The sequence below is a fragment of the Struthio camelus genome, chromosome 1, assembly GCF_040807025.1.
Source record: "Struthio camelus isolate bStrCam1 chromosome 1, bStrCam1.hap1, whole genome shotgun sequence".
Taxonomy (NCBI): domain Eukaryota; kingdom Metazoa; phylum Chordata; class Aves; order Struthioniformes; family Struthionidae; genus Struthio; species Struthio camelus.
In genome coordinates this window covers 41,930,064-41,942,531 of record NC_090942.1, presented here as the reverse complement: position 1 = coordinate 41,942,531, position 12,468 = coordinate 41,930,064, and the positions used below count along the sequence as shown (strand labels likewise).

General features: G+C 42.9%; 1 protein-coding gene across 1 annotated transcript in view; it reads right to left on the bottom strand.

Moving 5' to 3' along the window:
- Positions 1 to 12,468, bottom strand: part of TPH2 (tryptophan hydroxylase 2) — an 85,221-nt gene that overhangs the window by 12,826 nt on the left and 59,927 nt on the right. The window contains exons 12-13 of the mRNA XM_068935767.1: positions 1,029 to 1,100; positions 5 to 87 (exon numbers count right to left, since the gene is read on the bottom strand). Of these exons, the coding sequence (XP_068791868.1) occupies positions 1,092 to 1,100 (9 nt within the window). The 3' untranslated portion in view covers positions 5 to 87; positions 1,029 to 1,091. The remainder of the gene's footprint in view (positions 1 to 4; positions 88 to 1,028; positions 1,101 to 12,468) is intronic.

Here is a 12,468-nt window from a genome sequence, read left to right as displayed (position 1 = left end):
TCACGCTTCATGGCATTTGACCCCCGTCTCTCTTTATAACAGAGACTCTCCTTCTTCCACATCAATACATTTTACTTCTTCAGTGTTCTGTTGTCAGGGGGAAAATTGTTTAAAGCTGTTATGAAACACATTGGTAAAACACATGTACAATACATAAACATATATAAATACAGTGGGACTAAAAGCTGCCCTGTTATATTAATAAATACTGTTGAAAACACACACACATCTATATATATAGATGTGTGTGTGTGTCTGTGTGTGTCTGTGTGTGTCTGTGTCTGTGTCTGTGTCTGCACAGCTGATGCAGCTAGAATATGGGCAAAGCCCAGGCCGCTGCTGTCCACTGCTGCAAAACTCCCTGTGGATTCAGCTTACTTAGAACTTCATTTTATATATAATACACAGATTTATAGGTATTATAGCTGAGAATTTGAAGGCCGTCAAGAGAATTTGGCATCCAAATTCCACATGCAACTTTAAAAATCTTTGTTTTGCTTTCGACAATGTATGCGTACGTGTGTGTGTGTGTAGTCAGCTGCACTAATGAGTTGTCACATACAGCTGCAGCTTGCTACCAGATTATCACTCATTAGCATGTACATATTTGTATGAACCTTATTTATGTTTTCCCAAGACGCCCATCACTGGGTGCAAATGTGCACATCCTGTCCTGACACTATAGCCCTCATCTTGTTGTACCTGTTATATATTCCCTCAAAAAAAAAAAAAAATTAAAAGGCTTTTCCCAGACTTCCCCTGGAGAAATATCTAAAATATACTGTTGGTTTTATACCTCATGAAAACCTGAAACAAAATAAGCAAACCCCTCAGATGAACTCTCCAGGCCTGAGTGGATTTAGTTTAATTTGCCACAGTCCTTTGTGGAGCTGCTGTTCCAGGGAAAGCAGCAGGTCTTGATCTTGGGTTCTAACAGATGGCCCCAACGATATGACAGTAATCGCATCTGACATGTGTTGTTTCAATGATCTCTCTAACTCTCGGAGAAGTATGCAAGCGTTACATACCGTGTGCTGCTTCAGATTGTTATTTCTGGCATGCTTCTGATGGCATATGTTATGATGAACCATTCACAACATCTTATATTTTCATCATAAAATAAAGGGAAAAAAAGAGAGAGTAAGTTCAGATGATCATTTAACCTTGTTCCCAAGGTAAAATGGCCTTTGCACACAGGCCAGTTTCACAGAAATAAAAACCCCAACTGTATTTTGAGCTGTATTTCAGGAAGTGGAGTCCTGGGTGGAGAGAGACAAGTCGATAGAAATGTTTATGCCCTGGCTCTCAGAGTGCTTCACAGTGACACATAATCAGAGTTTTCCACAATACGCATTAAATGGTGACAATCTACAATCTGAATGGCACCTGGTGATTCGGTACAGCAGCTAGCTGTGACATGGGGAAGCAGAAGGGGCTGAGTGCTTCTTTAAGGAGGAACTTTCCTGCTAATTGCAGAGGTAACGAGCAGTTCCCCTTTCAACCTCAGAAGACTTTTTTTAAGGAACTTGTGATTTTACCCATTGCCAAGTTTAACAAAATAGGATTTCAGGCAGTGCACTGCTTTCAACTGCAAGAAGTAAAATCTAGTTAAAGCAGAAACATCAATGATTTTCGCTGAGTGCAAGTCATAGAAATGTCTTAGCATCATAAACTACTGTTGATTGCCTTTTTCACAAACAAGCTGCTGCCAAATAGAGGACAGAAGGCAACAGGGAAACCCATCTCAGCTGCTTTCCTCCTCAGTTTGCACTTACACCCCCTACCATTTTTCCCCTTAAAAGCTTATCTAGTGCCTCATAACATTATTTATTTTTATTGCTACCACTGGGTTATTTATTCAGTCAATGAAGGACAGACTCTGGCAGCACTCGCTCCCCTACCCCCCAGGCCCTTACCTCTCCTTGGCGTCAACCGATGCTGCCTTTTCCTCCAGCTTCAATCCACCTCACTCAGAGACAGAGAAGCAGGAGCTCTCACGTATCTGCCATCGCCCCTTCGGCGCTCCCCAGGCACCCCACCGCTGCCCCAGGCAGTGCCTGCGAGGGTGCTTCCAGGCAAGGCCAGCGACTGACCCTGCACCTGAGCATGACCAGCATTCAGAAATGGGTCAGAGCTGCTCTTCAATCCCTTGAGGGGCCCAATCCCGTAGATCACATGCAGCGGACAGCTAATGCATAACGACAGGTTTAGTCCCCTTTGCGCAGTGCAGCAGGACAGCAGCAGCCAGCCCCGCAGGCGTGAGCCGTTGCCTGGCTGGCAGAACACGAAGAGGGGCTGTGGAAAAATTGTAGAGAGGGAGCAGAGCTCCTTCAGGCACTGTTTTCCCTGACGGACTTAGCAGTCTCCCTTCCTGTGTGCCTGATCCCAGGCCATTTCTGTCCTCACTCCCCACCATTGCTGGGGCAGTGGGAAATGGGGTTGCATGTACCCTCCTGTACTACTTGATGTTGTACCTCGTCAGTGACTCGTCTCGACTTGGAACGCTTTAAGAAAGGGGTTCCTTGACCACAGCATCTCCTCTGGCTAGAACTGGCCTGGCTGATGTGCAGCTGGCCACCTCTCCCCATCCCATCTCCGTCTGTCAGAGGTCTAGGCTGTCTTGTTAGACCTAATGTGTATTCATATCTAAGTACAACATGGTGTATTCACTCGTTGTGGCTTTCAGCATCATTACATTCTTTTTATAGACCTTTTTGCACTTATCATTTGGCAACCATCATTTGCATGTTTCCAGGACTTTACCCTCCCTTCAAAACACATACAGTGACTCTACCATAAATTTGAAATAATCTAAGAGCATGTTTTTCAAAATCTACATCCAATCTCAGTCACTAATGAGGGAAAAGAGGTCACATTTTGCAAAGCATTTGCAGTGCAGAATAAAACTGAGTGGAAAAGGCCAAAATCTACTTGCAATTCTAATTCATGGAGTAAGAAAGCAAGGGAACTTAGGACAGTCTCTTGAACTACACAGCCACTATCTCATCAGGGGCAGATGTGCACTGCTTGCGGTTCAGAGATGTCCTTTATGGAGCAACTCACCTTTTAGGTTTCATTTCATTGTTAAGGCAAGCGCTCTTAAGAGAAAACATTTGAAGCTTCAGGATCAGTGTAGTCTGTTTTCCTTCTTCTTCCTTCTCTTTCTTTTCTTTCTACAATATCTCTCCTCTTTTCTTTGCCTTCCCTTCCCTTCATGTCCTGGCACACTGACCCCTTCCAGACCTTCAGATAGAACACTCAGCAATAAAACAAGTAGCACTGACATCGAGTGAAAGCAAGGAGTGTGAAGCTAGCACTGCATTGAGATGAATGGGGTGGAAAGGTTCACGCTTTTCTGTTAAGGCTGTCAGCAGACTCAGACAGACAACACTAAGCTAATTACATGGTGGGAAGATTTTCTTGGCAAACAAAAGGGTTAGAAATTCACTTGTTTTAACAAAGGTTAGATTTGGTACTCTATGACTCAGTCATGCCAGTCTTGTTAAGTCATCAAATAGCCCAAATCTTGGACATAGGGAAGGTATTTTACATGCAATTACAGAGAAAAACTGCAATTTCTCTCTAATTTAAATGAACTTTTCCACACAGCTCTGATCCATGCTCTTGCCTTTACAGCTTAGTACTCATTTAAGAGTAGTTTTAGTTTGAGAATTATCTCTGCGAAAAATAGCATGGTCAGAATCCAGGTACAATTTTTCCACAGACTTCCAGATCGACTCACTTCAATTTAAAAGTAAAAAAAAAAAAAAAAAAAATTCTTTTCCCCAGCCTGCTTGTCCTGCAGATTCATCCAGGAATCTAAAATTCAAAAAAGGCTATTTTAGCATTGGTTTTCCACTATTTCAGGAATCATAACCAGTAAGGATCTAAAAATGTATTTGGGAGTTTTAATTGCCTTAGTCATTACTGTGGTGCCCCCAGAGTCTGAGGAAAGACTCCAGCCAGCCTGTAACCCAGGTCCTTCCTCTAGGGTTGTGTCTGTAGTCATGGTACCCTGCTGTTACGGAGTCTGTCTGCTGCCATTACAACATTAGCAAATCTGATGATTGGCTAAAGGAGCACTGTGGATCTTGCCATGTTGACAACCATGTCCTTCTTCTCTGATCCACAAAATAAAGGGTTGCCTCTCCCTCCTTCACTCCTGGCTGCTCACAAGGTGGGCTCATCCAGCTGCCAAATGAGTATTTCCATGAAACAACACAAGGAATTCACTTTTTTCACCAGAAGATAGTACTGATGCTGACTTGGATTCTCACTGTACCTCTGGGGAATATTCAAAGTAATCATAGCTAAACTAAGAGAAAACAAGCAAAACCAAACGATGTTGCTCCCTGACAGTGAAGCTTCAAATGTTTTCTCTTAAGAGCGCTTGCCTTAACAATGAAATGAAACCTAAAAGGTGAGTTGCTCCATAAAGGACATCTCTGAACCGCAAGCAGTGCACATCTGCCCCTGATGAGATAGTGGCTGTGTAGTTCAAGAGACTGTCCTAAGTTCCCTTGCTTTCTTACTCCATGAATTAGAATTGCAAGTAGATTTTGGCCTTTTCCACTCAGTTTTATTCTGCACTGCAAACAATCCTCCAGTTTTTGATGTACACAGCCATAATTTTGGGGAGAGATGGAGACTGCCTGATTGGAAATCACAGCCAGACTTAAGCAGACACCTACTCCTGACAATGACACCTCTGGGTTTTTACAGAGAGCTAGGCACTGGGAAATGCCAGAGTCAAACCTTGCAGCACTTCAGGAGTTCAAATATCTCCAGGGGGTAAACAGGAAAGGAGCTGGCATTTTCCATGCTTTTGGACTTAGGTGTCTACACTTTGCCTAAATTACACTTTCCACCCCTATACCTTGGCACTGTTTAGATTCAGGGAGAGACTGGATGAAGACATGGATCCTACCATTTAGCTACCACTTTCTTGCAAGGACAGAATATCGACAGCCTGACTTCATGTCTGATGTAGATTCTCGTGATAGTAAGGTCAACAGTAAGTACCTCTCCACCCCATAACGAGACTAATATTTTACTCAGTGCCTGGTGAAGGCTAGCAACTACACAAGATTAGGCTGGTAGAAGATGAAAATGTTACCGGGAGAAGCAATCAAGGAACATTAAAAACAACCTTTAGACAGAAGTAGCATTACTTTGGTTTGAAACCTGAAGGTCTGGTTTGATGCCCAGCCAGCACCTGACAATCACGTAGCTGCATTAGCTAGCAAGGGGTCTCTTAACTCCAGCTGGTCAAGAGCTTGCAAAAGATGTCCATTACATTTATTACCTCCTGATTATTCTATTTACAACATGCTCTACCTAGGGAGTCCCCTAGAATCCCCTGGATGAGCTGGGGCTGAATGCAGCAATTTGTTCTGTGCAGGCTCCTACTGTGAGCACAAGCCCTGGGGCACTCAAGGATCTGCACTGGCAAGCTGTTAGTTTTCACCTATAATTACCAAAATGGCTTGGGATCTGCCTGTCTGAGAGACACTTGTCTCCCCAGGTGATCAGACTGTCACAGCGGCACTCAGGGGATGAGCGCAAGCTGTCACCTTGCCAATTTAAGGAAGAGAAGGAGCTGCTTACAATGATTTTGCTGAAGAGGCCTCCAAGCTTTGAGGTATTTTCCTTTACGTTTAACAGAAAGGTAAAAACCCCTGGAACTTCTTGACTTTTCCAAGTATCCCACCAAATCTAACAAAGCTTTTGCATTGACGATAGCAGTGGCAAAGAGAGGGCATGCAATCAGTATTTGAGACTAGGACAGATTATTGTTTGTCTGCCTTTCGCTACTCTTCACTTCTGCCTATATATAAAAAGGACACCACCGGATTATGCACCCAAATCATCAAAAATGAGAGGCTATATCTTTTCGGAGAACTTTAAGGAAAAGAGAGTGGGGGAGGAAGGGAACATAGGTCACCAACAGAAATGAATCACATGAATGTCAAGACTTGCACTGGCAAAGAAAGGAGTTTTCAGAACTGGTCATAAGAGCCCTCCGTATTTTCAATTAACAAAAGAACTAATGATCTACTGTTTCCAAACAACACGCCTACACTATTCAGATCAAACACCCAAACTATCAACACTGTGAGAACAAAAAATTTAGCCTGAGTTTAGTTTTGATTTGGTTCATTTTTCCTTTGGAAAGCATTACATCTTCTTAGCTTGAGATTCCTTTGCCAAACTCTCTACCTGATTTACACTTACATGCCTCTATAACTGCTATCAAGTTTGCTCACACCATCTCCTTGCAGACCCTGAGAGCCGAGCATAGCAAGTTAATGATGGTCGTTTAATGCCTTGAGAAAGAGATGTAAAAGCTGTTCTCTTGGCACCCACTTAACCCCTAGTTTGTTTGACTATAAAGTACATGGCAAGGGGTGGGTCCCTCGAGCCTTATCAGATGGGTGAAATATGCCCAAATGTACAGAGACTGAGATAATCAGGCATTTACATAAAAATGCATTAACTATACAGAACTATGCGGAAGACTGGGCTGTATGAGGGAATACCAGCATACCCACTACCTACGTGCAATTGCTTTCAATAGGAAAGGTCACGTTTGTGCTCTTTAATGGATGAACAGGAGATTAACTGACTATGTTTTGAAACTGATTTGGGAACAGATCCTTGAAATTAGGTGAAGTCTGCATAATGGGGTCAAAGAGACTGAGAATGCGAGCTTATCTGCTCCAGACAATAATCTTCTCAAGTCATACTTCAACCATACAGCCAGCACCCTCAGAACAGCGCAAAGTAACTTGGTCTTTGGACCTTGGGATTTGACACTCAAAGAGCTGAGAAAATTCTTCTGATGCTTGTCCACAGTGGGAGGATCTGCACAGGATTTCTTTACTGAGCTGCAGGGGCTGTTAGATGCTGACTCAGTTGGCAGAGACTGAGCACCTCAGAAACATTGAGTTCTGATAGGAAGAAGCCAGAAACAGGCTTATAGCACTAACTTAGATGAGCTACAAGTTGCTGTCTTCTTCTGCAAAATTCTATTCCTCCGTGCATAAGTTTGTTTCAATGCTTTAGTCCATTTATGCGAGATTAGAAGAGAACTTAGACTCTGAGTCAGGAACAAAGCTCAGTGATTAATGCCTCAAAGGTAATTAAGCAATAGTATGAAAGATGGTTCATACAAGAAAACATTAAGTAGACACAGTTGTGGGTCATACCACAAAAATCAGATGTGATCTGCAGCATTATCCACATCTGGCTTAGAAGGAGATGGCAAAGCTTCTGATGGCATTATTATTACAACAAATTAGCAGCTCTTGTGAAATATACTGATCCTAGAACCACAGAATGGTTGAGCTTGGAAGAGACCTCTGGTGATCTGACCAGCTCAAAGCCAGGTCAACTACAGCAGGTTGCTTAGGACTATCTCCAGTCAGGTTTTGAATATTTCCAAGGTGGAGGCTCCACAGCCTCTCAGGGCAATCTGTTCCAGTGTTCGACTGCCCTCACAGTAAAAATATATTTCAGTTTGTGCCTGCTGTTTCTTGTCCTGTCACTAGGCACCCCTAAGAGGGGTCTGGCTCCTTCTTCACTCCCCCACCATGTCAGGGATTTATACAGATTGATGAGATCCCCTCGGAGCCTTCTCTTTTCCAGGCTAAACCATCCCAGCTCTCTCAGCCTCTCCTCAGATATCAGATACTCCAACTCCTTAATCATACACTGGTACCACAGCAATATCACTACTGCAAAATGTGCATATATGCACAAAAACAGACAATCTTTTAAATTATTAGACAATGCCAGTATTGCAGTCTCTATAAACATCAGTCTTCTACCCTACTTTGCACCACCTTGTGCAGGTGCAGTGCTGGCCGGTCCTGCTCCTCACTGCCCAGCTGTGCCTCTGCCTAGGCCTGCACTGCCTCTAGAAATGTTCCCCTCCTCCTCCCTCCTGGGCAGCAGCCCTCTGCTCTCTCCCCAGCCAGCCACCAAATCACAGTTTTTATCTATGCAGGGTCAGCAAGTGCTGTGCTGAAGTCTGAGGGAGTCCACATGAGAGGGGAGAACAGAAGGAAGCCCCAGTCCCACCCTCTCCTATAGCATCTAGCACAGATGTAAAACTCTGCCTCTCTTCCACCTTCCCTCCTGACCAGACCAGATGGAGAGCCAAAACCTCACTCATCCTTTGTGCAAATATTGCTGTACTTGATGGTTTATGGATACCAAAATTGGAAGCGCTTCAGTCACCCATCACTAGCCTGCGCAAAGGTAAAGAGCCCAGTCTGAATGGGCCGAATTTCTGCTGCAGGCTACATGTGCCCCTCACAGACTGTAACCAGGCTGTAGCAGTGCATCTTCCCACTCCATAACTGATGTGCAGAGCAGTTTCTGCCCTAACTTGTCAGTGAGGAAAATCTTCCTGGCCTTGCCTGGAGAGAATGACTCACCTCCAGGGACACTTACCAGGAGAGACCCCATGTGTGCAGCAAAATGATTAAAATTGCTTAGTATTGTCAGTGGTGTCCTTGGGTTAATAATCCCCCCCCTTAATACAGTAGATGTATTTTTTCTACGTTATAGAAATAATGTCTGTCTACTTATCTATTGAAGTTCCTATCTGGCCCCTCATCACCATCCTTTCTGTGCTGCAAGTATAATACACGTTATTAATGGTTATCCATCCCCTGTGAAGTAAAGTAATCTTGACTATACCAGTTAATCAATACTTGGACAAATGAACTGAGCTTTTCCCTGGGCTAGGACAAGTAATTGTAATTATGAGATGTGATCAGCTGGTGAAGTACAATTACTAACACATGCATCTGGCAAAGAAGTGAAGTTTTAAATATCTATCAAAAGACTGTTGTTTCACAGAGACTGCATTTCTTTAAGTCTAGTTAAGCATCTGTCTAAAACCATTAGCTTTAGCTAACCAGTTATCATCCTTCTGAGGAATGACAAGTGAGAGTCTAATGGGCTGAATAGGCAGAACCCTTGCTGGCACCATTGTCCATCTGTCCATGTGAGCACTGAGCAGAAGGCACTGCATTTGCAGCAAGGTCAAAGCGTATCAAAGGGAAAAAATTAGAAGGCAGAGCAGATAAGGGGCTAAGAAAACACTATCAGATCGTAATTTCCTACAAGTCTTGAACATTTTGAGGCATCTGGCAGTCAATACGGGTTAGTTACGTGATGTTTGCTCTGCTTTCTGCATGAGAACCTCATATACAACTTTATAGAACCTTGGGCAGCAATCAGACACAGGCGACCATGGAAAAATCTGCCTGGAAAATAATCTAGCCTCTTTTTAATTTACACATACATACATACATACATACATACATACACTGAAAAATAAAATTTCAATGGTATTATTGCCTAACTGAGGAGCCAAACACAAAATTAATTACGGCAAATGGCAATTTAAACACAGAAGGGAAGGAGGGCAACAAGATATCTGCTTGCTTGTTTGTTCTAATCTTCTTAAAAAACCTAAGAGATGTTAGGGCTTGTTTTGGGCATTACAGATCCCAGTGTTGGGAAATATCAGATAGTGAAGGACATGTGCAGGCTATAAGCACTTAGCCAAATGTGTGAAAGTAGATGTACTACTGTCTGTCATCTTACCACAAAACATTCTTCAGAAGTCGGCAAGAAATAAAGGTACTTTCTGTAGTAGCAAAGATGAAGCCATCTTCTGAAAGGGAAACATGAGATACCTTTCACTACGTTGTAGTGCTCTAGGCAACCCAAAATACAACCGCAATAGAGAATCACTGAGATTAAATGCTGTCTAAGAGGGGGAGAGAGAGAGTGTGAGGGAGACCAGACATGGAGCAGTCACTCTCTTGAACACAGTGCTGTTGAAAAGGAGCGTCTCCACTGGCACCACTTGCTTACTGACCATAAGGGAAAGAAACGACAGAGAAATCAGCAAGGGAACTTAGGACAGTCTCTTGAACTACACAGCCACTATCTGATCAGGGGCAAATGTGCACTGTTTGTGGTTCAGAGAAATCAGCTGAAGCCTCCTTATAACAATGGCTATGTGCAAATTCTGCCCCAGACTTATTTTAAGACAGCGTCGGGGCCACTGTGATCTACACTTGTTAGCTCAGAGAGTTACTGAACTGCTAAGGATGGTCACAGCATGGCCATTCTTTGGGCAGTTCCTCCTGCTCCTCCACATACTATTTATTCTAGGATCACCCAAAACAGCAGGCTTCACAGACCACAGTTAAAGTTTGCCTGAAGTTCGCTAAGGTCAGAAGGATATGGGGTGAGATCCATCTGACCAAATGGAGACACCTATAATGCAGGCAGCTACACCTGAGCTAACTACCCAGAGCTAACTTTACTGAGAGGAGCGCTCATGAGTTATACTTTGTTTCATCCTAACATAAACATCCAATAGGTCAAATTTGTCCCTAATATTTACTTCTGTATCCCAAAGGAAATGCTGTTTTTCTCTGTTTTACATGTCTCTCAGGGAGCAGATTAATTGTACCACTGCAAGTTCTGGTCAGGAAGACAGTACATCTGGCTTGCCCAGTAAACTCAGGGCCAGTCTACTGCTTCCAGAAATGGCACCAGTAAAAATCATCCAGAGACCTCAGCAGAAATTTCACTGAGCAACTTCCTCTACACCAGTGTCTTTGAGGGAGGTAGTACTGGAACTGGCTATCTTTCCTGTTATACATGGAGGATTCTTCTCCTGTGCACAAGGAGAGGTACTGATAGCTCAGGATTTATAAGTAGCTAACAGGAAAGGCATCTTTCATGTTAGCATCCTACATATGCTATCACTCCAACTCTTCTCTTACTCATGTTCTTAAAACTCTCTCCTCTCCCAAAGCCCTGTAGGTTGTTTTTGTCTACCCTTCTGTTCCTCTTGTATTATGCTCTATAGGAAAAAGGTAGGTACGTTATCTCTGCAGAGTTCCCCTTTGTGTCAACAGGAACTGTGGGTATGTAAGAGGCAGAAAGCAGCCAGCAGGTGTATGAAACTCACGCTGTGCTTTCGTTCTAAAGCCACTCCCAACAAGACAGGCTCCTTCCTCTGCCCACCTTGTGTGCAGAGTAACATCTTGTATTTCAGCACCCACGTTGACTGCTGTTGCTGCCAGCAGTTTAAATGGTTTTCAGACTGAAAGCTATTTTAGCATTAACTTTATACTTGTCCTTTATGGCGAGCATAATGGGTAGACTCAGATTCTTTCATGAACTGACAGTCTCATCACTACCTAGCAGATGTTGCCACAACAGGTAATTGCTAATACTGATTTCTAATTTTTATGTATTTTACCTATAATTTGACTCCTAAATCCTCAGCTACGCAAGCTGCTGCCCTTACTAATGCTCCTTATTAATTCATTATAGCCATGTCCTTCTTCCATCCAACCACTTGCTTCTCTCTGGATTTTAAAAACTCTACTAAATGTATACGGTATACCCTTTGGGACAGGAATTGCTCTTTTACAATATATTTGTCCAGAACCTCCTATCAAGTGGCCTCGATAAGCTCCAATGTATCACAAACAGTGACACAGCATTAATAAGTGATTAATTGCACTGTTCTGGAAGAACATTCCCAGAGTTTTCCTCATTCAAGCACTGCGATCCTATTAGCAAGAAGTGTATGCAGCCAGGGCAAGCTCACATTTTCCAGATTAAAAACTGAAACTCCTTACAGTCCAAGTGATTTCTGTGCTCAGTAAACTGGGGTTAAAGGCAGAGAAATGTCATCCTGTCTTGTAAAGCAGCTTAGCACATTTACCAAACGCCTCTGGGAGAAACATCCCGTTTTCACCAGAGCTTTATGTGGCCAATTCGGCTGTAACAGTTCCAGCCACTTTACTACTGACAATTTGACAAGGGAATTCAAATAGAAAATGTTTTGTGAATTCCCTTCACAAACCTGGGTGGGGAAAACATTAAATAGAAATTGAAAATTGAGTTCCATTGGCAATTTTTCCTTTGGACCCTATTTTCCCAGGAAATTTAACCTCATTTTTAGAGGGATGTTCTAATAAATCACCGGAAAGATAACACTTGCTTCATATCCCCTCCTTTCAGCCTTAAACAAAAAAAAAGGATTTATGCAGTTATTTTTATTCTTTTCAGAGGCTTCAGCCTTGCCTGTTTCTAAAATGTAAGAGGTAGACAGATAATTGTACTATTTCACTAGTAAACAGGGCGCTGAATATGAAACTGAGCTCAGAATTGGAAATCCTGTCAGAGTGTTGGTGAATCATTGTATGAAACAAATTGTTCACTTTCTGTTCAGTCCATTAGCTACAAGGATGGGAAGAATTGCTCTCACAACGCATAATGCTGCAATTTCCTATATTCACTTAGCACTTCCCTTTTCCCTTCTGCAAATCAGAGGCATTACATTTGAGATTTAATTCACTCCCTCTAACCGGGTTCTCATTTCCAACTCAGACAAACCCAAGCTATTGCTCTGTGAAAATG